Source organism: Zophobas morio, unplaced genomic scaffold, assembly GCF_036711695.1.
Source record: "Zophobas morio isolate AGI-343-1 ecotype UQ-CSIRO unplaced genomic scaffold, CSIRO_AGI_Zmor_V1 ptg000030l, whole genome shotgun sequence".
Taxonomy (NCBI): Eukaryota; Metazoa; Arthropoda; class Insecta; order Coleoptera; family Tenebrionidae; genus Zophobas; species Zophobas morio.
Window position 1 is genome coordinate 9,630,583 of NW_026972135.1, and position 27,223 is coordinate 9,657,805.

At 32.9% G+C, this 27,223-nt stretch overlaps 2 protein-coding genes across 10 annotated transcripts in view; one reads left to right on the plus strand and one right to left on the minus strand.

The window, feature by feature from the left end:
* LOC135137962 (receptor-type tyrosine-protein phosphatase epsilon-like) overlaps nt 1-27,223 on the minus strand; it is a 106,458-nt gene that overhangs the window by 47,499 nt on the left and 31,736 nt on the right. For 5 of the 8 annotated variants that reach the window (XM_064067749.1, XM_064067748.1, XM_064067744.1 and 2 more), the window contains exons 3-6: nt 9,457-9,750; nt 8,579-8,884; nt 6,804-7,079; nt 5,485-5,574 (exon numbers count right to left, since the gene is read on the minus strand). In XM_064067749.1, the coding sequence (XP_063923819.1) occupies nt 5,485-5,574; nt 6,804-7,079; nt 8,579-8,884; nt 9,457-9,750 (966 nt within the window). Of the gene's footprint in view, nt 1-5,484; nt 5,575-6,803; nt 7,080-8,578; nt 8,885-9,456; nt 9,751-16,330; nt 16,485-16,542; nt 18,854-27,223 lie in introns of those variants that run through there. The other 3 variants (XM_064067743.1, XM_064067747.1, XM_064067750.1) reach the window with 3 other exon arrangements.
* LOC135137968 (uncharacterized) lies at nt 1,876-3,458 on the plus strand. Of its 2 annotated transcripts, none has more exons than XM_064067769.1 (6): nt 1,876-2,590; nt 2,651-2,722; nt 2,782-2,841; nt 2,901-2,954; nt 3,007-3,075; nt 3,136-3,458. In XM_064067769.1, exons 1-6 carry the CDS (start codon nt 2,200-2,202, stop codon nt 3,423-3,425), a joined length of 936 nt encoding a protein of 311 aa, XP_063923839.1. In that variant the 5' UTR covers nt 1,876-2,199; the 3' UTR covers nt 3,426-3,458. The 2 variants fall into 2 exon arrangements, with proteins under 2 accessions (XP_063923839.1, XP_063923840.1); XM_064067770.1 differs by having other exon boundaries at nt 2,657-2,722.

The window sequence follows — 27,223 nt, forward strand, 5'->3', positions numbered from 1 at the left end:
GTAGTGTATTTAAAAAACGATTTAATTTGGCGTACACACATTCATGGTACATACAAGAAGATATGGTACGCTAGTCTACTAGATGAATTTTCGTCTGCCTTGCGCACCAGCTACGTAACGTCACATTGCCTTGAAAACCGTGCTTGAAACGATCTTTTGACAATTGCGAAAGCTGTCAAATGTCAATTTATCAGTGACATGTGAGGTTATAACCAAGATTGAGATTCGGTCAGTTTTGAATCATGGGTTGACTTAACGTCGAAGATGCTAAGTTGAAATCAGATGCTAATAACATGTGTTCAAAATTTGCTATAGTTCGTTAATTGTGATAATGATAATACAAACAGGCAACAGGCCAGAATTTAAAATTGGCGGTCATGACATCAACGTGACGATGACCTCACACAAAATGCGCAATATCATACCACGTCTTCTTGTACTATGCACACATTGTGCTCAAAAAAAGACAGCTATGGGCCTGGGCTTTTTTTCGAACACATAGCATAACGTCATTAAAAATACAGTCCTTGTAACAAATGCCCTTATTTTGAATAAGTGTACAAACAAAATACGTGGCAAGCTTGTATACATTTCGGAATAAGCGTACGCTTATTTGTCTGTCAGATTCTACTGACACCAATAATTAACCCCATACGAGACTTACTAATAACTATTGTTTTTTTATTTCTACGAGTCATGGTTTTATCTATGGGAAGCGAAGGAAAAATGTACAACCGCAGTGGAATTCAAACCCACCTCTCTACGCTTGCCTGACGAGTATTTCTTCCAACTGAACTGTGCTTATCTTTTCCTCACTTGCCAACATGTTATTGTGTCGCCACATATCCTTTGTTCTTTAGTGTTAAGGGATTAATAAAAAAATTTTAGCGAAAAGTCTGACCACTAATTGCCTTCAAGCGTAATCAGAAGATTCCGTGGGTAATTGAAAATTACTTTTGAGTAATTCAGCGACCTTTACAATTACTTTATCCCAAATACTCAAAAATGTTGTTTTGTTTTTCTCCACGAATCGTTTACCTGACCTGCTAGGATTATTATACCTGGTTCGTCTCCACAAAGAGAAGATTAACCCAGTAGGGAGTAAAAAACTAAAACGAGTTTAGCACAGAATTTGTTAAGAAACCAGGTAACCATAATATACATAAGCTCTTCGTCATTTTAAGGCGAGCTAAAACATATTCCAGCATAAGAAAATATATGTAAACTTCTGATGTTGGAGGCGGTATGTTTACGAACTGCCTAAAATTAACAGGATTATTTTATTTTTTTAGTGAGTGTGAAGCAGAAAACCTGTAGTTATTTCATTTGTAAAATTATTTAAAACAAAAATTACACAATTATTTTGTAGATTTACAAACACTGCAAATAAACGTAAAATAAAATAATATCTGGTAATCGAATAGTGCGCCAAGTCGGCTGCGCCGAATTGTCCTAGACCGGGGGTGCCCTATATGTATAGTATGTCCGTGCACACCCTCATCCCCTAAAATTTGAAATTTTTTTCAAACCACAATTCGTTATAAATTCTAAAGATCTCCCACACTGAATTACATCGTGGTACAAACACTGATAAGCTAATTAGAATTACAGGGTTGCCTTATAAGTATTTCTATGTGTGTGCCGCCTGCATGAAATTACGGTTCGAACTAAAATCGTTGCTGGTCTTCACACCGGTGAAATAATAATATATGGTAATCAAATAGTTGAAATTAAACAAATTTAAAAATGTAAAAATTACCAAACCTATATATACTAGCAAGTTTCTTTGTTTTGTTCGTTCGTTCGTTCATTCGTTTTCTATTCTAGGTAAAATACCAGGAGGAATCCCTATGTCTAAAAATCTCTAAGGCCCGGTATTTCAGTTGTTGGTTAAACCAAGAAATTATAGTTAACCAAAAAAAGTTTTGGTTAAGTGTATTTCAGTGTGGGGTTAAGATATTTGACGGTTAAATTTCTTGGTTACTTTAACCCAGCCCAGCTAGGTGGTTTAACCATTATTTTTTTGGTTAACACATGCGCAGTAGACGCCACTGTCCGCGAAATTTTGGGAGACATTTTGAAGACCAGTTTTGACAGTTGTTCTTGTTATTAATCACCATTCTAACCTCGTTTTCTCGTGTACCTCGTGCCTGTTGTTGTGTTTTTTTTCTCTGTTAAGTATATAATAAAAGCTACAGGATGAACAGTGAACGTGAACGTGTTAGATCAAAAAATTTTGAAACACAAGAAATTTGCCTACTTGTAGATTTGGTTAGACAAAACAAGAAGGTGATCGAGTGCAAAGAAACTGGAATCGTCAATAATAAGCAAAAGGGGATAGCCTGGGAGAAGTTGACAGAAACATTTAATGCCATTTCTGGTACCGTGCCTCGAACGTCCAGGAATCTAAAAGACAAATGGACAAATTTAAAAAAAACCGCAGTTCGCAATTTTGCCCACGATAAAAAATACGCACGAGGCACTGGCGGTGGTCCCTCCAAAGGCCCAACAGAGACGTCAGTAGACGCAACTGTCCGCGAAATTTTGGGAGACAGATTGACAGGTTTACCAGCGGTGTGTGATAATGATGGTAAGTTATCACTTATTAGACATTAAAATAACAACAACATGGTTATAATTGATTCTTAAGTCTTAGATGTAGAAGAAATAAGAAACGGAAATGAAATTGAGGATTCAATTGTCCCAGAGATTGAAAATGAAGGTAGCTATACAAAAAATATATACATACTTGTAAATTTCATAATAACACCTTTTTTGTAGAGAATATGGGGACGTCAAACAGCTTCTTCACAGAAAACAGTGCCTCTTCATCACAATTAGGTAAGTGCAAAGTAATAAATTAATTGTTATTAAAATTATAATATATATTTTATTTTTAGTTTTAGAAGAAGACGTAGTTGCACAACCGGGGGATACACAGGAAAATGAATTAGGTAAGATATAAAGTATTGTTAAACATTAAACACATGGTTATTTTTTTTTCAGACTGGTCACAATACACTCCAAGGATGTTAAAAAAGCTTCCCTCGAAACCACTACATGTTTCAAAGAAAGGTGATTTGACATAATTAATAATAGTAATAAGTAACTTTGAAAATAAAATGTACTCCGCAGGTAAAATAAGAGTGGGTGGAAATATTACTAATTACAAATGGTGTCAGCTTGCCGACGAGAAAAGGAACAACTCAGTTTTCAAAAAAAAGTTACTTGAAGAAGACCACAAGCAAAAACAGGAAATCCATGCAATAATGAAGAACCAATTGCAGGAGGAACATGAGCAAAAACTGCGACATCGTGAAGAAGAACATTGTGTAAAATTGAAATTAATGCAGGAGGAGCATGCATTAAGGATGACATTGTTGAAACAACAAATCACGTTCTCCGATGTTGATAATAATCAGTAAATCAGTGAGATATAATAAATTAATTTCATATAATTTTGTTTTTATTTACTTGGTTAGATGAATACATAAGTGATGTGAACAATGAAAAATACTAAACCAACTAAAGCATAGAGCGGAACATGAGCTGAAATTGCATTTAATGAATTTAGAAATAATTTATAAACTTCTACATTATGTATGTAAATTTACAAATTTGCAAAATATGCAATGAATTCATTTCTTGCTCTGTTGTTATTATTTCTATTTACATCATCAGCAACTGGTACATCATCTGCCAAATCAAAAGCTCTTTGCTCTTCGAGATTTAAGGGAGGTGGTTCATCTTCGTCGTTTAAAATTGCGATATTATGCAAGACTGCTGTGGCTACAATTACCCAGGGAACCATTCGTAGGTGTAGATTTATGCCATTGCTTAAAATCGGGAAGCGTCGTTTCCAAACACCATAAGAACGTTCAACTGGGTTTCGTGTTCTAATCAGTGACTCGTTATATAAATTTTGAGCAATTGTATTTGTCACTGCCAATGGCGTCATTAAAAAATTTTGAATAGGGTAACCTGCATCCCCAACAAGTATTGCACGCTCCATTTCTGCATTTTGAAATTTTCTGCAAATCTCAGAATTTCTAAAAATTGTTGAGTCGTGAGCAGAACCGGGCCATCTTGCTACAATATTTATTATTTTTAAATTAGAAGCAGCAATTGTTTGCACATTCAGGGAGAAAAAATTTTTCCGATTGCGATAAATTTCAGCATTTTCTCCACCTGCAAAATTTTCTATACTAATGTCCGTTAACACAAAATACCTTATTAACATACCCGGTGACTTTATTTTGATATGTGTGCAATCTAAAGCACCAACAACTCGTGGGAATCTTGCAAGTTGATAAAAACCTTGCTGCACTATAGAGATTTCTTCTTCTGTTTGAGGAAATTTTATGTATTCTTCCCGCAAATTTGCAATAGCTCTTGTAACCTTCAATTTATTGTAACATAGGTAACATTTTTATGACCAGTTTTGTCTTTCACTCACTCTGTTTATTGCTTTTCCCACAGTACTCTTGTGAACACCTCCAAAATCTCCAATTACAATTAAGAAACTGCCTGTCGCGAAAAATCGGAGTGTAATTAACAACATTTCCATTGATGTAAGAGCGTGATTCCTGAAATAGATTCATTAAACAGCTTATATTATTTTAAATTGTATATTTTATACCAATTTGTCGGATGCTTTATGACATCATGAATTGAATGTAACAAATTTGTTACAGATTCTTTTGACAGTCTGAACCTACAATAAAATTCTTGGTCGTCCCAGTAATTAAAATGGTCCTTTCGTATCTGTATTCTAGGAACTTTGCGAATTCGTCCCAAGCGGACAACAAAATTAATAACTTGCTCATCGTCTGAGTCACTATCGCTAGAAGAGTAAATATTTGCCATTTTTTTAAATTATTTTTCACACGATTCACTTAAAAAGAAACAACACTTTCACAATCAAAATGTAAATAAAGCAAAAGTGAGGTTATAAAAACGCCTACACGCCCACCAAAATATGAAAGAATATATCCTCGCACATGCTCTTTTCAACTGGTAGACCAATTACGATACCAACTTAAGAGAAATAATGGTTAGTTAACCAGAATATACTTAACCAAATTTTCGACACTGAAATACCGGTTCTTGGTTAAAGTTTTGGTTAAAATTTAACCAAGGTTAGTTAACCCTGATTTTAACCAACTACTGAAATACCGGGCCTAAGACGCTAGTTTAAGCGTTATTTAATTTTTTGAACTTAAAAGTAATACGTCTTGTTTTTTGCTATTTACACATTTTTACATGCTGAACACGACTGACTAAATTTTAAAACATTGTAAATTGTAACAATAATAACAGTTTTAAAAAATAGAGTATTACTTAAAAAGAATCAACAGTATTAAATTTAAAAAAATATAGGTACTTATATTATGGGAAGAAAGAAGAAATAAAGTCCATTTTAGCGAGTTAACTATACTACGTGCCTGAAAGCATTTAAAATATTTTTCAAAACTATTTACTTACCCGTGATACATTCTCCTGTTTTTTTATCACAATTTTGGCAGTGCTTGCATGTGCGTTTACACGATAAACCCCACATTCCATCCATACATGCTGCGAACCATCAAATTAATTTCATTCAACTAATACTAAGGTAAGTATTAAAATTAAACTGGATTAAACAATCTCTCAAAAACTCTAACAAACAATAATTGTTGTAGAAACTAAACAAAGATGTTAAACATAAATTAAATAGTCCTTAATAATGTACTGTGATGTCTCAACAATATATTTTACATCTAATTAAAATACTTTTTTTGGCATGAATATTTTTTGACTTGCTATGAAGACACTTTTTTTTAATGCGATTTGTCATCTCTACAACTATTCGGACAAGCTCTATATTTTAGTGAGAAAATAAAATCGACGTTATAAAAACAATAAAATAAAATAAAAATAGCAAAAGAAAATGGGAGTATGCAAAAACAACTAACTTTTTAAAGCGAAGAACGGATACACCGCATTCATAAGAGTTTTCGAAACTGAAGGAAAACAACGGAATTCTAATTCTCTACTGGAAAGATATTTTAACTTGCATTGTATAACCAAATGTTTTTGTTGTTTTGTTCTTCCGAAAGTATTTTTGAAAACACTGTATCTTAATTATTGGTTACTGTTAAGGATACTTTACAAACCACAATTTTAGGAACTGAAGTCCTTATGCTTTAGAAATTGTACTAAAACTTAATGCTAAAATGTAAAATAGGATCCAAATATAGTTGGTGTTTCGTTTGAAGATTATACACCACCATTAGGTCTTTCCAGTAGCAGCACCCCTATAAATTTATAGATTTTTTAGAAAACGAAAACAATATCAGACGCAAAGGTTGCTTCGCCAACAATTTTCAAAACGTTTGTATTTTCGTGGAAAAATAGTTACATTATTTATACCTAATGATTAAAATCGTAAATTGTAAGTTTTTCAGTGTTTTTCAATGGAATACCCTGCATTTTATAACATTTTCGAGCTTATCTCTAAGTAAACTTTCTTTTGATCCTAAAATTATTGAAGTTTATCTTACCAAACGTGGTACCGAAAGAAAAATCAGAAAATTTAATTTAATACTCTTTTTTATTCTTAAGAAGATATTTTTGGGCTAAATTTAATTAAAGGAAACTTTGGATTGTTGTTCTTCTATCTTTAATTTGATTTGATCTAATTGTATTTGACTTTGCTATTCTGAAACGAAAGCTGGACTCAGTCCCTTTTAAACTGAAGTTACAATTGTAACATAATTGTTTCAAATCAAGATTTAGTGTAATAAGTAATAACATTATCTTACGTTGAACACATAGTGGCTCTTGAAATCCCCAGGAGCACGAACAGATTGAATTATTTGAAAATTTTTCACAAATTTTGTGATTTTCACAATAAGTTTTCTCTGGTCCCAGCAATTCGTCACAGCGTAAGTCACATTTTTGTCCCAAAAATCCAGGTTCACACTGATTTTCTGGAAATACTTTTGCGATCCTGCTTGGACTCTCACTATTTGGAGACAAGAATTCGCATGTTCTGTTTTTTTCTCGTTCGTTGTTGCTCAACTGGACCTCGTATATTGCTGTAAAATTTTTAAAATTACCAACTTACACTTGTGCATTAGTGTAACAATATAGAAGAACCTTCAACAATTCGATATTACAATAAAGCATTTACTATGCAAAATTTTGACATGACCTCATCAGATTGTCGGTAGATAATCAGACAAATTTTGGTTATCGTGAGAGCGATGCTATATTCTTTTATACTTTCTGAGCCATTCTACACTTTATTTACAACCTTTAAATGGGCTGTTTTTGGTTCAAACATCAACCATATCGAGGCATTTGCCAGGTATCAATTAAATAAGTTAAGAATATAATTGCTAGTTTCGAAGTTACTGGTATTCCTCCTATATTTCTGATGCAATACCTGATTATGTTTACGCTTTTAGTGAAACAGATATTCAAAGCTTAAAGAAGCTGGTGTTATCGACATAAATGAAATTACGTTGATTAACAATGTTAACACCATACAACAAATAGACGTAAAGACAACGACCAAGAAGGTCATAAAGAGAAAAACGGTGAAGCTACCCCACTAAAATTCAAAAGAAAAGTAAAAAAGAAAAGAACGGCGAAACTTGACACAGGTGCAATAACTCTGAAGCTTGGATGAACAGACTATCTACTTTGTCTTAACAAAGTAAAATTATTTTTTTTGTCAATTTTGTGAACCATAAGCTAGCTAGTAGCTAGTAGCTAAAATGCATGCAAAATGGAGAAAACAGACCAAAAAATGGACATAATAGACAAAAAAAAGAGTGAAAAAATAAAATAACTAAAAATATTACATACTTGTCAGCCTAAGTGAAAAATTCCTGGAAGCAAACAAAAATGAAATAGCAGCAAATAAATATCAAATAAATGACATGAAATCATAAGAATGTAGCCACCAGCGAAGTGAAAATAGGAACCAGAGGCAGTAGTTCCACTTTCCCGGAAAAGATTAATGGAACTCCAGTGACAACTACAATTGATACTGTCGGTGAGGTATCAGCTGTACATTCGTAGTGAACGCATGAGAGCTGCAGATCTAGGAACTACATATATCCTTAATAATAAAACTGAAGACTGTACCTGGAGAATGTACGTCGATCATAAACGAAACAACGGTAGAAATCAACGTTATTCAGCTGAGAATAAGGTACCAGGCTCAAAGACTACTTCAGTTTGGCAATGGATGGTAGCAATAGCACCATTATTAGTTAGTTCACCACCACCATCGGTTTTATCCACTTATGCTTTTTGTGGACTTTTAGTTTTGTAGCAAAATTAATGAAGAAACACTTATCACGATTTTAGTTATTGTAAAATTTTAGACTAATAATAACTGTCTACCAAGTTCTATTTCGTGCGACAAAAATGATGCCACTTATTTAATTCCAGACGAGTGGATATTTTTAGTATTAACTGTTTTAGTGATTTTTTAACTTTAATTTACAGATAAAGATTATTTAAAACATGAATAAATTAACTGAACGTAATAATTTTGGAATGTACACATGGAAACTTAACTTACATTTATTGAGTTTTATGTTAGGACACTTTCGTATGTCTATTCCCCAAAACGTTTGTTTTACTCCATGTAATGTTTGTGGAACCAAATTTAAATTCCTATTAACTTCGACTAAAACTTCTTGACTTTTGAACAACCCATTCTTAGTCGTGTCATCAGGTTTAACTTGCAAACTGTAGTTTCTAGATGCTTGGATTTCTAAAAGACAGCCTGGACAAAGATAAACATAGAACATCAAGCAAGATATTGCAGGTGGGATAGTCAAGGATACTTGTGCTGGAGAAAGCTTATTTGCGACTCTGACTCGATCTGAAATAAAATATTGTTAAAACATGTTATGTACAAATAAGACAATATACAGTTAATGGAGGGGTACAGCACATCAATTTTTGTAATAATGTTAGTACAGCTTAGTAAAAAATTTCCTATATTTCAAATTTTTGTTCATTAAATGCTTGATAAATAAATTGCAAACTATTGTGCAATATGTTTTATCTGTACAGATTGAGCAAAAAATTTTAATAACTAATGTGTACATACGATGACAGATCAACAAAAGTTTTGAGCCAAACAGTAAAGAATATGTACGAAGAGAGTAAATGTAATTTCCTCAAGTATAGATATTTGTGGAATGTGGAATTTTAGGGCTACAGTTACGGATACTTGCGAAGCAAGAATACTGTTTTAACACAGCTTAGTTTTCACAAGTAAAACGTGAATGTTTTTGTAGTTTCCTGATTTGCGATTTGAGTGATCACGTACACAACTTCTTCAACAAAATTAACTATGCAGAATGGAATTAATATTTACAATAAAAGATATATTATTCGCGAAATTTTTGTGCAAAATACTACGACACTATAACATTTGAATTTACTTACATTTATGAATCTTCCACGTAGATTCACAAGTTGTTTGGATAAAAACATTAGGGATATTCGAATTCACCCTCCAAACTTGTAAGCGCCGATCATTTTCATAGATATATACATATCCATTTACGACATTTACTGTGTAATGAATCCACGAAATATCACTTATTGTTTTTGATATATAATAGTGACCAGAATCCACATATATTTTGAACCTTATTCCACAAGGAACATTTAAAAAATAAATGGAAAATGACGCCGACCCGGAAATGTTATAATGATCCGTATGGATTGTGTTGAAACCTAAAATATAGAAAAGAACGTTAATTATAAAATTTGCAAAGTGATTAATCACATTAACATCTCACTAAGAATTAATTACAAAAATCTGTTGCCTCGAAGCACGTCACATTGGTAATAATAATTATTCTAATTCCTATGCCGTAAATTATTACTTTAATTATGTAGAGATGGATCATTTTAAGTTCAACATGGTGAGTCATCAGAATCTGACAACAAACTGTCAGTCAGTAGTGCAACGTGCACATTTCAGAAGGGGGTGGTTGTTTAAATTATTTTTTTGAAATCGCAAACGATAACATAAACTTAGGTGAACTGGCCAACAAGCTAGCACGAATGCGAATGAATCTATTAAGCACTAATCTAAAAAGTTACCCTTACGCAAGAAAACTTCACTATGACAGAGGAACGATGACGGACGCTTCTGAAGGTGCGCCCACCCCTTAAATTTGAAAGTGGACTTGGTCCGACCGATTTTGTGCTACGCAGTTTTACAGCTGTATCGAGTGCACGATGTCTATTATCATTGCATATTCTAGATGGACAACCTATACCCTATACGGAGAATCACTTTCCCATGTAGAAAAGAATGAACATATATTTTACATCTCACTCGTTTCACTATGAAGTGGCGGTACCTTACGAAAGGGGGTAAGAATAGTGTGTAAGCACGTGATATCGATAAGGTAGTAAACGGACGTATTAGTCAGTACGTTGTACGGGGAGTAGTCACAAAATAAGCGAACGTACGAGTTGAAGACTTTGCATATATGTATATGTTTATATGTAGTGCAGACCTGTTTCATGAATGTGATAGCACGCATATTTGCACAAAAACAAAAAATTAATATTATCGCAGTATAAGTATTATCTATGAACTGCATGGCTAACCAATATGCGTCCCTTCGGCCACTTTAAAGGCAAGAAATTAAACGAGCACTACTTTAATTAATAAGTAACAAGTCATCTAATTTGCCTCCAGAATAACTAAAGGTTATCATCAAACTATGAACACCAATTAATTCAATATGAACATCTTATGTAAGTATATTTTATCACAAAATATTTACCACCATTTAAATATATACAATTTAGACATCAAGAAATAAATTAAAAATCGCAAAAATTAAATGTAGCAAGCTTAAAACAGCCTTAAATGCGTCTTGTGTGTACGTGCTTGTCAGTAGGCATTTTAATGCATAGCAATGGTTGTAAAATCGAGAAATCCAAACAAGAACAAATCAAGAAAATAAAAATTAGCAAATCTAAAATTTAAAAATCGAAAAATTATAAACAATCGGTTAATAGAAAAATCGAACCAACGAAAAATTGGAAAATCGAAAAATTAAAAAAAAAATTGGTCTAAAGAGTTTAGACAGTACTTCCCTCGCTGTCGGACACGTGACGACTGCATGCCTATTATGTTTTTTTTTCGCAGTGGATTTCAAAGAATTCGGTTTTGTAGTTCCTGAGTAAATCAATGAAATAAATGTACGCATTCATAAATTTTTTTGAGTCACCCTGTATATGCAAATCCAAAAAATATCAATGGAGTTATAAATCACAAGTACAGACTCATCATGTTTTGTACAGTTTAGATAGGATTTATTCGGCAAACTTTCGAGCTGACGTCATAAATTTTTTGGAGTGGATAAACAAATGTATTTTGACTAAACATTTATTATGCTCTTTATAACCTTAAAACATCTGCAAGATTTCAAAGCATTCGGTTTTGTAGTTCCTGATTAACTCAATAAAATAAATTCACGCATTCATTAATTTTTTGAGTCACTCTGTATATGCAAATCGAAAAAATTTGAATGGAATGATAAATCACAGAAAGAGACTCACCATATTTTGTACATTTTAGATAGGATTTATTCAGCAAAATTTTGTGGTGACGTCATAAATTTTTAGGGGGGACGACCAAATACATTTTGATAAAAAATTTACCATGCTTATGATAATTTTAAAACATCTTCAAGATTTCAAAGCATTCGGTTTTGTAGTTCCTGAGTAAAGCACTTAAATAAATTTACGCATTAATTAATTTTTTTGAGTCACCCTGTATATGCAAATTCAAAAAATATAACTGGAATGATAGATCATAAGTACAGACTCATCATATGTTGTACATTTTAGAAATTATTTATTCGGCAAACTTTCGAGCTGACGTCATCAATTTTTTGGAGGGGATAAGCAAATATATTTTGACTAAACATTTATTATGCTCTTTATAACCTTAAAACATCTGCAAGATTTCAAAGCATTCGGTTTTGTAGTTCCTGAGTAAAGCACTTAAATAAATTTACGCATTAATTAATTTTTTTGAGTCACCCTGTATATGCAAATCCAGAAAATATGAATGGAGTGATAGATCACAAGTACAGACTCATCATATTTTGTACATTTTAGAAATGATTTATTCGGCAAACTTTTGAGCTGACGTCATCAAGTTTTTGGAGGGGATAACCAAATATATTTTGACTAAAAATTTATAATGCTCTTTATAGCCTTAAAACATCTGCAACATTTCAAAGCATTCGGGTTAGCAGATTCAAGATTAAATTTCAAAATGTTGTTTTGTAATTTTGATTTTTTTTCCAAAAATCTGGACGTTTCTGGTGAAAACTCAATTCGGAGTTGTAAACTACATTTGTAGGACTATGTTATTTTATACAATTTAAAACCCATTTACTATGTACAATTTTGAAGTGACGTCATCGCATTAGTAGTGGGGATGATTAGACAAATTTTGGTTAGCGTTTTACCATCTACATGATATTCCTAATATAAGTACAAAATTTCACAACAATCGGTCCAGTACTTTCGGAGATTATCTGTCTAATAAAAATCCGGGACGGCAGACAGACGGACAGACAGACGGAAATGGCAGACCTATTTCTTCGTTTTCTAGGGTTCATGAAAGGCCGAGAAAACGTAAAAGTAGAGATGAGGCCGATGGACTCGATTACAATACTTCCTTTGCTTACGCTCGGAAAGTAAAAATGGAAAATTGAAAATTTAAAATTCCGAAAATTGAAACATTGAAATATAGAAGAACTGAAAACTCGAGAAATCGAAAAACCTAAAATTAAAAAAATTGAAAAGTTAAAATATCGAAAAGTTAAAAAATTGAGAAATCGAAGCATAAAACAGTTAAAAAATTGAAAAATCTAAAGTTGAAAAAACGAAAAATTAAAAATCCAAAAAGTAAAATGTCGAGAAATCGAAAAATCCAGAACTCGAAAATTCGGAATACTAAAAAATCCCAAAACTCAAATATTGAAAAATAGAAGTAAAATTGAAGAATCTAAAAATTTAAAAATCACAAAATTGAACGAAATATCCAGAAATTAGGAGATTAAAAAAATGAGAAACCGAAAAGTCAAAAAGCAAAGTCGAAAAATCGCCAACCCAAAAAATCGAAAAATTGAAAAATCAAAAACCTGAAGAATCGAAAAATTGAAGAACTGAAGAACTGAAAATTCGAAACTTTGGGGAGTGGAGAAATGGGAAAATGCAAAAATAGGTTAACTAACAAAAAAACATCGAAACATTCGAATCTCGATAAATCGAGATCTCAAAAAATTGAAACATCGAAAATTTAAAAATTCGAAAAATTGAAAAATTAAAATATAGAACTGCAAACTCGAGAAATCGAAAAATCTAGAAATTTAAAAATTGAAAAATTAAAATATGGAAAAGCTGAAAAATTGAGAAAATGAAATATGAAACAATCGAAAAATTGAAAAATTTAAAGTTTAAAAAACGAGAAACTGTGAATACAAAAATCAAAAATCGAAAAATCCATAAGTCGAAAAATCGAAAAGTCAAAGAATCGAAATTTTGAAAAATTTCAAAACTGAAAGAAATATCCAAAAATTGAGGAATCAAAAAATTGGAAAATTGAAAAATCGAAAAACCAATAAAGCGAAGTCGAAAAATCGAAGAATTGAATAATCGAAATTTTGAGAACTGGGAAAATCAAAAATAGATTAATTGAGAAATAGGAAAGCTGAAAATTTAACAAAGTCAAACTATGAAAAATTGAAAAATAGAAATACTGAAGAACCGAAAAATCAGAAAATCGAGAAATCGAAAAATCTAAAATTTAAAACACTGAACAATTAAAATATCTCAAAATTGAAGAATCGAGAAATTCAATTCAATTTAAAAAAATGACTAATCGGATAATAACTAAAAATTCGGAACATTGAAAAATTGGAAAATCGGGAAACTGAAAAGCCTAAAAGTAAAAAATCGAAAAACCGAGAAATCCAAAAATCGAAAAATTCAAAAACTGAGACATCGAGAAATCGAACAATCAGTCAAATTGGTCAAATCTCAACGAAGGATAACTAGCGCCCTCATCAAAATGTGTCCAAATTTTGCATATCGTCCAATTTCGCTATTCGGCAAGGTTTATCAACCCAACTATCAACGCAGACGACGATAAAATCACTCGATATAAACGTAAAATTTTAGCGTATGACAAAAATCACGTGACTAGTCATGTGATTAAATCACATAATGTAAAGGTGCCATTAGTGATATTAACGAAATGTTAAACAAAATTAAAACATTTTCGAAAGAATCTAATACTGTATCGAATAAAAAAAAATCCCGTAACCAACTGGCATGCTAAGTCAGTGACAATTACAAGAGGCAGCAAGATAGCTACAACTGCGGAATTATAATAATTCAATTATTAGAAAATTTTCTTTAAAAAAACCTTTTGAAAACACATGCTGTCCAAATCTGTATAGAAATGAAATGAAACAACTAATTATTAAAAATATGAGTGACCACTATCTACATCGTGGGATTATAGAAAAAGAACAAATACTGATAAGCGAATTACAGGGGTGTCCTCTGTCGTATGTCCGTCCACACTCTCATCCCCTAAAGTTTGAAAATTTTTTCAAACCATAATTTATCACAAATTCTAAAGATCTCCCACACTGAATTTCATCGTGGCACAAACACTGATAAGTGAATTACAGGGGTGTCCTATATGGTACGTCCGTGCACATGATAAGCGAAGTAATAAATCATCCACTCAGTTGAAGAAGGTTGGGAAAGAGGCCCAGTTACATCCAATAAAATGGAACAGACAAAATAAAGCTTCAAACATGATTCTTTTTAAACTAAAATCCTGAAGTTTACAAACTACATATTATATTTATTTATTTATTTATTTATTTATTTATTTATTTATTTATTTATTTATTTATTTATTTATTTATTTATTTATTTATTTATTTATTTATTTATTTATTTATTTATTTATTTATTTATTTATTTATTTATTTATTTATTTATTTTATTTATTTATTTCAATACAGTGCCCAACGGGTTTTAAGCCCAATAACAGGACACGGTTATAATACATAAATTAAAATACAATATTATAAAACAAAACAAAAATTGACGAATTATAACATGTGCAGGTCACTTGGAATGTTCAGACCGAAATTGTTTTTTTATATCTTTTAGTGTACAATTAAAAATGTCGCCATTATCTTGGATACTGGTGTAGTTGGTGAGCATGAAGTTGAGAGGTGAGTTGGACATAAGAACATTCCTTCCAGAATTCGTCCTTGAGAACGGACAATTTGCCCTTGCTGTCAACACCGACTCACTTCTAATCGCATGTCATAAAAACGTCCAGCTCACCACCCCTTTAGTAAGAATAATTTATGGATCCAACCCATTGAAAGACACTCATTTCTCTCGGTATCGGATTCTGTATAAATTCTTAACTACATAATAATTTGTATTTTGCTGTTATTTAATTTTTTTCTGCCAGTGATATTATATAAGTAAAGCCATTAGGTAATTAATAATTTAACTGTTAATAATGGTATTAAAATGTTGTATTTTAATTTACTTTTTACATAAATATACAGAACTTTGTCTGTATGCTGTCCAACAATAGCTGCAGCATCAGATAGTGCGCTGCTATTATTTCTATATGACCTTTTGGACCAGCAACCGTCAGCTACAACTGGAACCAAAGGGGTCCCTTTATCATCAATGGAACCGATTTGTTGGGCGTACTCCGCTTCTTCTTTCGCAGCTTTTGCCATTATTTCTCGAGCAGTGTCTTTCTATTGAGACGCTACTTTATTGTGGCACACAGAATAATATTTTGAAGACATAGCTGGAACATCAAGACATGCTAAAAATTCCATAATGCCATTTACGGCTGCCACATTTAAATCTCCACCTTTCTCGGAGGGCTGATTGCATAAAGAAAATGTATCCAAACACATCTCGCATTTTAAAATAAATTTTGATAGCAGCCCTTTTCTGATTTCTTTTACTATTTTTAAATTTTCAAAAGTACAACCAAACCTAGAGCCATGCCTACATATTGTTGTTAAACTTTCAAAGATATGCTTTAGATTTACAATCCGATTTCCTTCCAATATTTCTAAAATAAAAAAAATCTGCTTTAAAAACGCTGTGATTATAAAGCACTGTTTGGTAATTGTTTTTAATTTTTAACGAAAAAGTTCTATAATTAATTTTTAAAAGTGTCGATAATTTTATGGATGTCACTAGAATAGAAACTCACCAATACGGATCGAACTGGTATCACTTTGAAAATTAGTAATAACTTCTTCAGAGATATCAACCGGTTCTGAACAATTTCCAGTAGTGGAAGGCAAAACATCTGCAGTGGAATCCTGAACAGTTGCAGCAGTCGTTCCAGCCTTATTCTTATTCTTCTAAAATTAATTAAATTACGTACGCTTTATTACAACACTAAATAATTATAACATTTACCTGAAAATCTCTCCATCTTTGAAGTGCGGTGGCATTTCCTCGATTCCTTTTCGTGGAAGACAATCGTTTTCTGGAAGCGTTGCCTCTTGCCATAATAAAAAGTATTAAATCGTATCCAGGAGACTTAAATATCTTATACTATTAAACGAGCAAAGTTTCTATACAGGGTATTTTTGAAATAGATGGAAACTTTTTTTAAGGTAATTGGTCATGATGTAGAGAATTTATGCATCAAATATTGATCTAATAAAAATCCTTTAGTTTTCGAGATAAAATTGATTGAAAATCTGTTAAAATTTGCGTGTGCGCTACTGATTCCAAAAATGTTAAAGGTAAATTTGATCACTATAGTAATTTAAAGTAGGTAAAATTGTTGCTTGTTAACATGACAATACATTCATTAGCTCATCATTTTTTGACGTTTTTGCAATTTTTTGGAAGAACAAAATGAATTTTTCTAATTCTGAAATGACTGACATGGTTCTGATGTATGGACAAGCCTTAGGAAACTCCTTGGAAGCTCGACGTTTATACCAAGAAGCATTTCCCGAACGAAGATTGCCAAATCATAAAACATTTGCTAACGTTGGTCAGCGTCTACGAGAAAATGGGAAATTTCAACCTCGTTTTAGTGATCGTGGTCGTGAAAGGACAGAACGGACAGTTGATGCCGAAGAAGAAATTTTGAGTGTCGTTGAAAACGATCCAGGTATAAGCATTAGACGATTGTCTTACCGAGTGGGAGTTTCATTTGAATGCGTGCGACTTCTTTTTATGGGGTCACATGAAAGAGTTGGTTTACCGAACACCAGTAAATTCTGTTGAGGAACTTTGGGACAGAATAACAAATGTAGCTGCTGAAATTAGAGCACATCCCGAAATGATAACGAGAACCCAACAATCATTGATTAGACGTGCGGAAGTGTGTATACGAAATGGTCGTGGACATTTTGAAAACTTGCTCTAGTTGCATACGTTACGTTTTGTTTCATTTTAGGGTTGATTAAATTATGATTTTGAAGTTTTAATTGTCAGTTCATTAATTATTGTCATTGTTTATTTGTTGCTAGCAATAAATTAATAGCAACAGTAGTTACACCTCGGCAGTTTTCAGTTACTAGGTTTCACATTTTTTCGTGAAACCATTATTTATCAGCGGAGGAATGAATGTTTGGATAGGGGTTAAATTTTCTTTTCAAAATTTTACTAAAACAACAAACGTTCATTTGACTTCTTAGGTTCCCTACATTCACCAGATTTTTTGTTTCCATGTATTTCAAAAACACCCTGTATATCTTATACTATTAAACGAGCAAAGTTTGTATATATGTATATATAATGGGTTTCTCGAAAACGGCTCTAACGATTTCGATGAAATTTACAGGTTGGGGGTTTTTTGGGTCAAGAAATCGATTCATCATAGTTTTAACTTCTGAAAATTACAGTTTCATACATTTTCAGCAATTTTCAGGCAGTGAATTATATTTGTTGCTAGGCAACATCAGATGACACTACAAGAACACGAGATTGTTTTATAAGAGAAGTTTGGGTGACAGTCTGACAGTACGTTTGACGTACCTTTTTATCTTCAATTGTACGTACCGAAACATACTCCACTGTATAGAGGACGCTAAAATTCACCTTCTGAAGAGAGAAAATTTACGGAAAACTAAACAGTGAGCGGATAAAAGGCACACGAAAGTGCGTTGAATTGAAGTTATGTTGTCAAGCATTCATTTCAGAGGTTCCACGGTCGGAGTCAATGTGTGATCGTATTCCGGGTTGGAGCCGTGTTATATGAGTTTTTGGGCTCAACGTTTCGCACACTTTCGTAAGTGGCGCATCTTCGGGAGCAGGGTTGAGATTGAGAAATTAGAAATAACGCAAAAGAGCACGGTAACTTAGTATGTTAACCACACCAGAGGCGAAACTCTTCTGGCAGTAAGAATGTGGTTGTGGCCTTTTTCTAGAGTCGAGAGAGAGAGAATTAGAAAAAAAAAGAACGACAGAGAGAGAACTTGGGTAACAGATGAGATTGTAATAAATGTCAGACAATAATTCCAGTTTTCTATTCTTTAATCTCTACATGTCACTCATCAGTGTTTAAAACAAAGACTGCTTATGGAATTTCTTTTTTAATGTGTACTTTTAATTAGCGCGTGTACTTCAAAATGCATACTATACGCATATTTATCTGTCCTAATCTGATCTAATACTACCAAACGAGCCGAGTGAAGCTCGGTCAACCAGATATTAAATAAATAAATTAAAAGTGTTCGGAACAAAACAATTAAAAATAATAATTTTCAAATTACACCGCACTGTATAACACAAATTATACTGTCAAAACAAATTTTTTAAGTGTCTTAATTTCGATAACTTACCTCACTCTAATAAAAAGCAAGTTAGTTGTAGTCTTAAAAAAGACTGTTTTGTTTAAATCCAACGAAATAAAATATTCGAAAAAAAAAACACAAGACAAGACACACAGCACTAGACAAAATTCAACAAGTAAATGGTGTGGTGACTAGACCGAACAAACAGGTAAATTTGTACCAGTAATTTGCAGGGATATTATTTATTCTCAGAACAGAGAAACTTATTGTATATTTACCTACACAGTAATTTCTCGCAATTACAAAAACCCAACTGTCCGGATCCTTTAGAAGGGATTGCCATAAATCAACCCAGACACAAACGGCGGCTAATTCTGATGGTCTGTTGTAAATCAAAATAAGACGAAGAAATTTGAGATGGTTAATCGTTACGTCTTAAATACTCAATTATTTATTAAAATTTTAAGTTCCGATTTTCAGCAAACATAGTATTTCCACGACCGTTTTAGCAAATTACTACTTTTCAATTCATAAAGCCTTAAAGCTAAACCTATGATATTTGGTCTAATTATGCCCTTAATTTCGAAATGATACCGAACGAAAATTAAAATTTTTCTAAATCCGTTCTATTGAGAATATTAAGAATATTACATACATATAAAATTTTAGTCAATATTGTTGATGGGTCGCAAGATATTTGTTCGGGTAGATGTATTGAATCTCCCATAAGAAAAATACGGAAGGAATCCTAGAAGTCTTTTTGTAAAAAGTGTCGTCGCTTCTGGTGCCACGTACAGGAATCTTGAAATCCAACTGATGTAGAATATTGTTACGAAATAAACGACCCATACGCCGCCCCGGTACGACGCCCATGGGTCGTCTAGTGTGTACGCGTTTCTTTTCGTATGTAGTCTGACTCATCTGCCGCGCGTATGCAAGCGGATGTCGCGACGGGCCCAGAAAAACTCTCGAAACGGCGTTGGAAAAGCCTGGAAGCGGAAGTCGCAAATACCCAATTCGAAAAAGAGCTGGATCGCCGAAATATGGATAAATAGAGCCCACCGTCGGGAATGACTCATTCATAATTCAGTCAAGAGTCGAATGAGCGAATGCATCTAAGTTGCGAAGTTTTCGCTGTTATAGTTAGTAGTGTAATACCAGTTATTAAGAAATAAATTGTTGAGTTTTTACCTACGCCCGATTAATTATTCGCTCGTCGAACGTAACAATATAAACGCATTCTTGTCGCCCGTGTATAAGATTGAAAAGAAATATGAAGGAGCGTTCTATTCTTCTAGTAACTAGAGAATTTAGACTAAAATTGCTCAGTAGCAATTCTTGCGGATAGCTGTCTTAAGAAACCTAGTGACTATACCAGAGATACATACTCAAGATGTGATCTGACATATGCAGTATACAATAATTTTAGAGTGTTGACATCCATTAAAAAGACGGCCATTTCGTACTATGAACCCTAGAGATTTAAAAGCAGAGCTAACAATGGAATCTATGTGATATTTAAAATTGAGTTTTGAATCATAGATAGATAACTTCAAGATTGCGCATGACATTGCGTCTTGCAAGCTGAACGCCGTTAAGGTGGTATCACTCAGAATTGTCACACAACAGTTGAGCATAAATAACTCTTCACGTAGTCCAAACACTCTCTAGTGTTCTCTAGTCACTTTTCAAATATCTTAACGCCTGCTACTGCTATCGTTGTTCCGTGCGTGTAGGAGGTATAATGTTGTCGCTCTTTCAAAACGACCGCATCAAATAACGGTAGACGCTTAGCGAGGTTTTAATGAAAATTGGTCTGGACCACTGGAAGAGGGTGGAGTGTTGTGCATGCTGCATCCGAAATTCCACGTGAAACACAAATGCAACCTTTCACAGTTTTTATGATAAGGCTGAATTTTTTAATTTAATCTATAGGTAATATTGCAAATGAAACCCTTGCTATGGAACAGAGGTAGTATAATAAATAATATAAACATTTTGTGTACTCCAGTTATAATAAAACAATGAGTATTAAATTACAATTATAATATATCTATCAAAACATTAATTTTATAATTTAATTTCTTAATGTATGCATTTTTTTGTAATTTAAGTGCATTCGATCGATAAAAGTACCTAACAGAATAATTAACAAAAACAACTATTACAATAAATTATTTAAAAATACAGAGTACATACATCACTAATTGCAAGTGTCACATTTCCTAGACACCGAAAACAGAAAAGAACAACAATAAAACATTTATTACTCAGAAAAGTCTAATTAAAAATGAATATACTTATATAAAACTGTTAGAATAGTATTTATTTAAACTTTGGTCTAAAGTTGTTTAGACAGAACTTACCGCGCTCTTGAAGCAAAGTGTAACATATTTACCTTAGCTTTGTTGAGAAAGTGTAAAGATTTGATTTTGCATATCCTAAATCATGAAACGTTGAGAAAAGAAAATTAGAAATTCGTGCGATGGACCCTATTACAATACTTTCCTAGCTTATGATTGAGAAGAAAGAAACAACAATAACTGTAACAAACAATACATAATTCAGACATAAAATTTAGGATAACCAAATATATTTTGACGAAAGATTTATGATGCTCTTTAGAGCCTTAAAACATCTGCAACATTTCAAAACATTCGGGTTAGCAGATTCAAAATTAAATTGGAAAATGTTTTTATAATTTTGATTTTTTTCTAAAAATCTGGACGTTTCTGGTAAAAACTCAATTCGGAATCGTAAACTACATGTGTAGGACTCTATAATTTTATACAATTTAAAACCCATTTACTATGTACAATTTTGAAGGGACGTCATCGCATTTGTGGTGGGGATGATTAGACAAATTTTGGTTAGCGTTTTACCATATATACGATATTCCTAATATAAGTACAAAATTTCACAACAATCGGTCCAGTACTTTCGGTGATTATCTGTCTAATAAACATTCGGGACGGCAGACAGACGGACAGACGGACGGACAGACAGACGGAAATGGGAGACCTATTTCTTCGTCTTCTAGGGGTCATGAAAGATCGAGAAAACGTAAAAGTAGAGAGTCGGCCGACGGACTCGATTACAATACTTCCTTTGCTTACGTTCGGGAAGTAAAAATCTCTAAATCGAATCTTACAATTATCTGACAAAACTGAATATGTTATACCATACCGGACTTTAAGGGCGAGGGAAGTACTGTCTAAATAACTTTAGACCAATTTTTATAATTCAACAATTTACATAATAGAGTATCAAAAATAAAACACCGATAGCTTTCGAATAATTTTGAATGTGTTGTGCTAATTTTTTTTTTTTATTCCACCAATATTTTCTATTTTGACAAAATGACGAAAGAATCGAAACCTGGAGAGCAAACCGAGTAAAATTTGAAGCCTCTTTTGTCAGGGTAGGTATTTTACCCTGCATAATCTCCGCCTTCCCAATTTCACGGTCAACTTCTACCGGAAGGTCCGACCCACTGTGCGACAGAGATCGCAGTAGGTACAGCTGAAAACTTGAGGCAATTTTTTCATCTGCAGCGCTTACTTATCTGACGTTGTATATGAATTGTGTAACACTTATTAAAAAACCTATTGATGCAATCTGTTAAGAAAGGTTCGTTGTAGATACCTCTTTTTTTAATTTTTTTCGCACTACAAAGTGTACGTTGTAACAGCAATGTAAATGTCGTCATTTTTGCATGTTTTTACTTTTTTTTTACACAGAAAACAGAACTGAAAATCAAATTTTAATATAAGAGGGACAAAATATGTCTAATAAGGATTCTTAAGAAAAAAAATTATCGTCCTAAGTCAATTTCTCTCGTTTTTACACGACATTTCAAATGGGATAAAAACTGTCCCAAACCAGGCCGAGTGATACCGCCTTAATTTCATAAGCGTAAGTGAATGGCGTTAATTTATGTGTAAATGACATTACAAAACATTTTCTTGGATTTAAAAGAAGATAATCATTTAGGCACGATTGATATATTTTATTTATGTTCTGTTGTAGTTGTTCACAGTCATGATGTGATTTTATTACGGAATATAATTTTTGATCATCAGCAAACATTAGGGAGGGTACATAAATAACTTCTACTATATCATTGATGATGATATTAAAAAACAATGGTCCAAGAACGGAGCCTTGGGGTACGCCACTGACTTGTTTAAATAGTTTCGATTTAACCCCTTTGATATTAACATAGAGTAACCTGTCGTTTAAATACGATTCCACTAATTTTATAAGACCATTCGAAAAACCAAAATTGTTATTTAATTTCCAAAGTAAGAGACAATGACTGATCTTGTCGAACGCTTTAGAGAAGTGCGTGTAAATAACGTCGACTTGTTGGTTATCTAAGGCCTCGGATATAAATTGTGTTAAAGTTATGAGATTCGTTTCAGTGGAACGTTTTACACCCCACCCCTTCGAACAATCTTGAAGGGTACATCTTGTATTTTGTAAATAATGTAAATATAGAGAGAGTTCAGCACCAACCCTCGTCTGATTCACACCACCACTCGCGTGACATACCCATTTTGGTCCTTCGAGCGAAATCGGATTAAGTTGTAGAACAGAACAACATTTACGAGTACATACATCGACAGTTAATATTTAATTTCACGAAAGTTGCCGGGATATCGGGCAGTGTAATTAGTGAATCCGAGCTGGTCCACGGACCACAAAATACAAGAACGTGTCAACTGAGGCACGTCAATCATCATTCTACGCACATAGCAGCAGAAGCCAGCAGCTGATCACCACGAAGGCGAAGTACTCCAAAAAAAAAGGTCAGATTTTACCATTTCATATCCTGTTTCCAACTCGTCTCTATTTTTTGCGGAAATTTGTGCATTTTTTGAGGTCTTTAAATATCAATCATGACTAAAGCAAAAGACGTAGCTGCCTATAAACATGAAAGAACCCAAATTATTAATCTTTTGCAACGTATTCAAGATTTTACAAACAATTTTGACCAAAATAGAGATATCAGTTTAATTAAGGCGAGACATACAGTTGCAATTGGCGCGTTCAATGAATTTTGTGACGTTCAGTCATGTATAGAACAGGGTGCTGCAAATGCAACAGAGTTGGAAGAGGAGGCAAAAAAAGGGTGGATTTTGAAAATATATATTATGATACGGTCGCTGCAATTGAATCGTTATTAAGACGGCACCAGGCGAATACGGATAAAAGTGGTTCCACAGTAAATCCACAGCCTAACACTAATGATCAAACAAAAATAAAATTGCCGGTATTAACATTACCAGAATTTAGTGGGTCGTTTTCAGAATGGCTGGCCTTTAAGGACACTTTTAGGTCAGTCATTCACAAAAATAAAGCGCTCAGCAATATAGAAAAAATTCATTATTTAAGGTCAGTTTTAAAGGGTGAAGCCTTGCGGGCGATTAATGCAATTGCGGTTTCGAGTGCAAATTATGACGCGGCTTGGGATATTTTACAAAAAAGATATGAAAATGAGAGATTGTTAGTCCATGCCCATGTTAAAAATATTCTAAACGCGCAGGCGGTACCAAAATCTAATGCCGAGTTATTGAGGTCATTGTGTGATAACATTACAAATAATATTGAATCCCTGAAAGTATTTAATGTTCCAGTCGATCAGTGGGACGCAATACTCGTACCTATTATCACGGAGAAATTAGATTATCAATCAATAAAAGAATGGCAGTCAAAAGTAACCAATACATTACCAACATTTAAAGAACTAACAGAATTTTTGGAATCACGTTGCCAATATTTAGAGTCGTTACCTCGTAGCAGTAATAATTGAGATTCTACTTACAAAGGTCGCCTAAAACAAAATTCTAATTTTAAAACATTTAACAATAAGGTTGTTTCTAGTGTTCATGCCGCAGCATCGTCCACTTCAAAGTTATATTGTGCTTTATGTAAAAAAACAAATCATCCGCTTCATAATTGTACAAAATTCTTAAAACTAAGTGTAACCGAAAGAATAAATCAGGTAAATAAACTAAATTTATGTAACAATTGTTTAAAAACTGGTCATAACGTCGAAAATTGCAAGGGTAATAATTGTAAACATTGCCAGATCAAACATAATTACTCCACTTTAGTGAGCCAGTTGTATCAAACCATTGCAGTTCGCGATCAGTTTATTGTGAAAATTTGTTATCGACAGCGATAATCCTAGTACAAGATAAAAACAGGAAGTTGTATGAATGTAGGGCCTTTTTAGATGGAGGTTCTCAATCCAACTTTATTACTAAAGATCTTTGTGCAAAATTAGGTCTGCCCACTAAACAAACACATCATAAAATTACAGGAATAAATTTATTGTCCAGCAAAATAACTGAATTAGTGAGGGTCCACATAAAATCAAAATTTTATAAATATGATACGGAAATTAATTGTTTGGTAACAACAAATATAACGAGAAATTTACCGTTAATGTCGTTTCCAGAAGAAACACTCCAAATTCCCAACAACATCCGGTTAGCAGATGAAAATTTTAATATTAGCAGCAAAATAGATTTATTACTCGGAGCACAATTATTTTTACCTATTACCTTCAGGTAGAACACACTACGGTCACCTCATTTGCATACTTTCTCAACAAGGGTTTTAAATCCATCTAATCTCTCAATAGTGGCCAACCCCTATCGTAAATCATACACTTTCTTGGATCGTTCTTGACGAAAGAAGATGTTTGGTTGCCTACATTTACAAAAAATGCCCTTTTTTCACTAGCAGCCATGACGCATGCAAATGTCGACTCATTTAGTGGTAGCAAATTCAACTTTTGCTACCACGGGTTCAAAAAGAAAAATTGAGGTTATGTACGCAATGTTTGATGTGATTATTTCTTAAAAAATGAACAAATGTGTGCTACAAACATTACTTGAGTATACGCATGGTAGTTGGTAGACGGTAGAAGATAAAATGATTAACTCAGCGACAAGTATAAACGGTTTTCTTTGTGTTGAAGATTTCGATTAAGTTTGATTAGAAATCAAAACAAAATCATGTTGCGTCAAAAAATTGAACGTTTATTTTTTCAGTTTATTGTCTTATGGTTTCTACTAGTGAAAAAAATAGTATATTAACCACAGTTGCAAAGCCACTTCTAGACCTCGCGCTTCAGAGCCCTCGACGCTGCGCGTCGAGGGTTCTAATTTGCGCTCGGTCTAGAATGCTTGGCTCTGCAACCTTGGCTAATAATATACTATTTTAGGTCTTGCTTTAATCAACCGTAACTAAAAAAATGGATAGTTTAACGAAAAAATAATTATTAGTCCCAGGTGAGCAATAATATTATCTACACTGTCAGATTTTTTTTAAGCCAAAATACGTTATAGCTTTGGCTCAAAAAGAAAAATACGTTTTTCTGTTTTTATGTTTTATTAAAAAAACGAAAGCCTTTAATGCAATATAAAAACTATTTCCATGAAGATTTTTGTATCACGAACAAGTAGATATGTCGCACAAGGCTTCAAGTGCTATAGTAAGGATGATATTGGAAGTAGCGTTTTGCCGTATTTCCGCAGATTTTAATGACTGTAAGGAGGAGCCTTAAACGAAACCAGCAGTTCTTCCTAAAATGTATATACCTACCGCACCGGGATAGACGATTACCGGACATGGTCATAAAAACATCGTAAGCCGATATTGAAGAATAATAATTTATGACAGGTTGCCGACAACAGACCTTCAGCACAGAATAATCATTTCCCGTATTTTTTTTAATGCTGGAGATAATTATTATTAGATATACTCAAACGCAATTTGGACACTGTAGTATGGGAATAAAAACAAAAAAAATATTCTTTTTAAGCATACGTAATAAATATTGCACAATTTGCGACACATCAAACAGCGAAGCGATGGTCTATTAGCAGGAAAAAAGAAAAGATTTTTCAGTCTTGAATAACTATGCTACAGTAAAATGTTTATTTTTTAAATTTAATACCACAATCCCTTCTTCTTCACCTGTGGAACGGGTGATTAGTAGCGGAAACCAAATTCTGACACCAAGAAGAAATAATTTAGGTGACAATACGTTCGAAATGTTGTTAATTTTAAAAAATTCAGTAAACAATACATAAAAAAATACATCAACATATTTTCAGTTATTTTATTCGCCAAAGCTTCAAAAAGTATCTGTTTTCTTGTATCTGTTATCTAGATACATTTCAAAAAAATCGAAAACAATCTGTATCTAGATAGTTTTATCTTCCATATATCTATATCTGTATCTAGATATTTTTAAAAGTATCTGTCCCCAACACTGGTAACAATATTTTCATATTTTGTAAATTTGTACATATATGTCTATTGTCTAG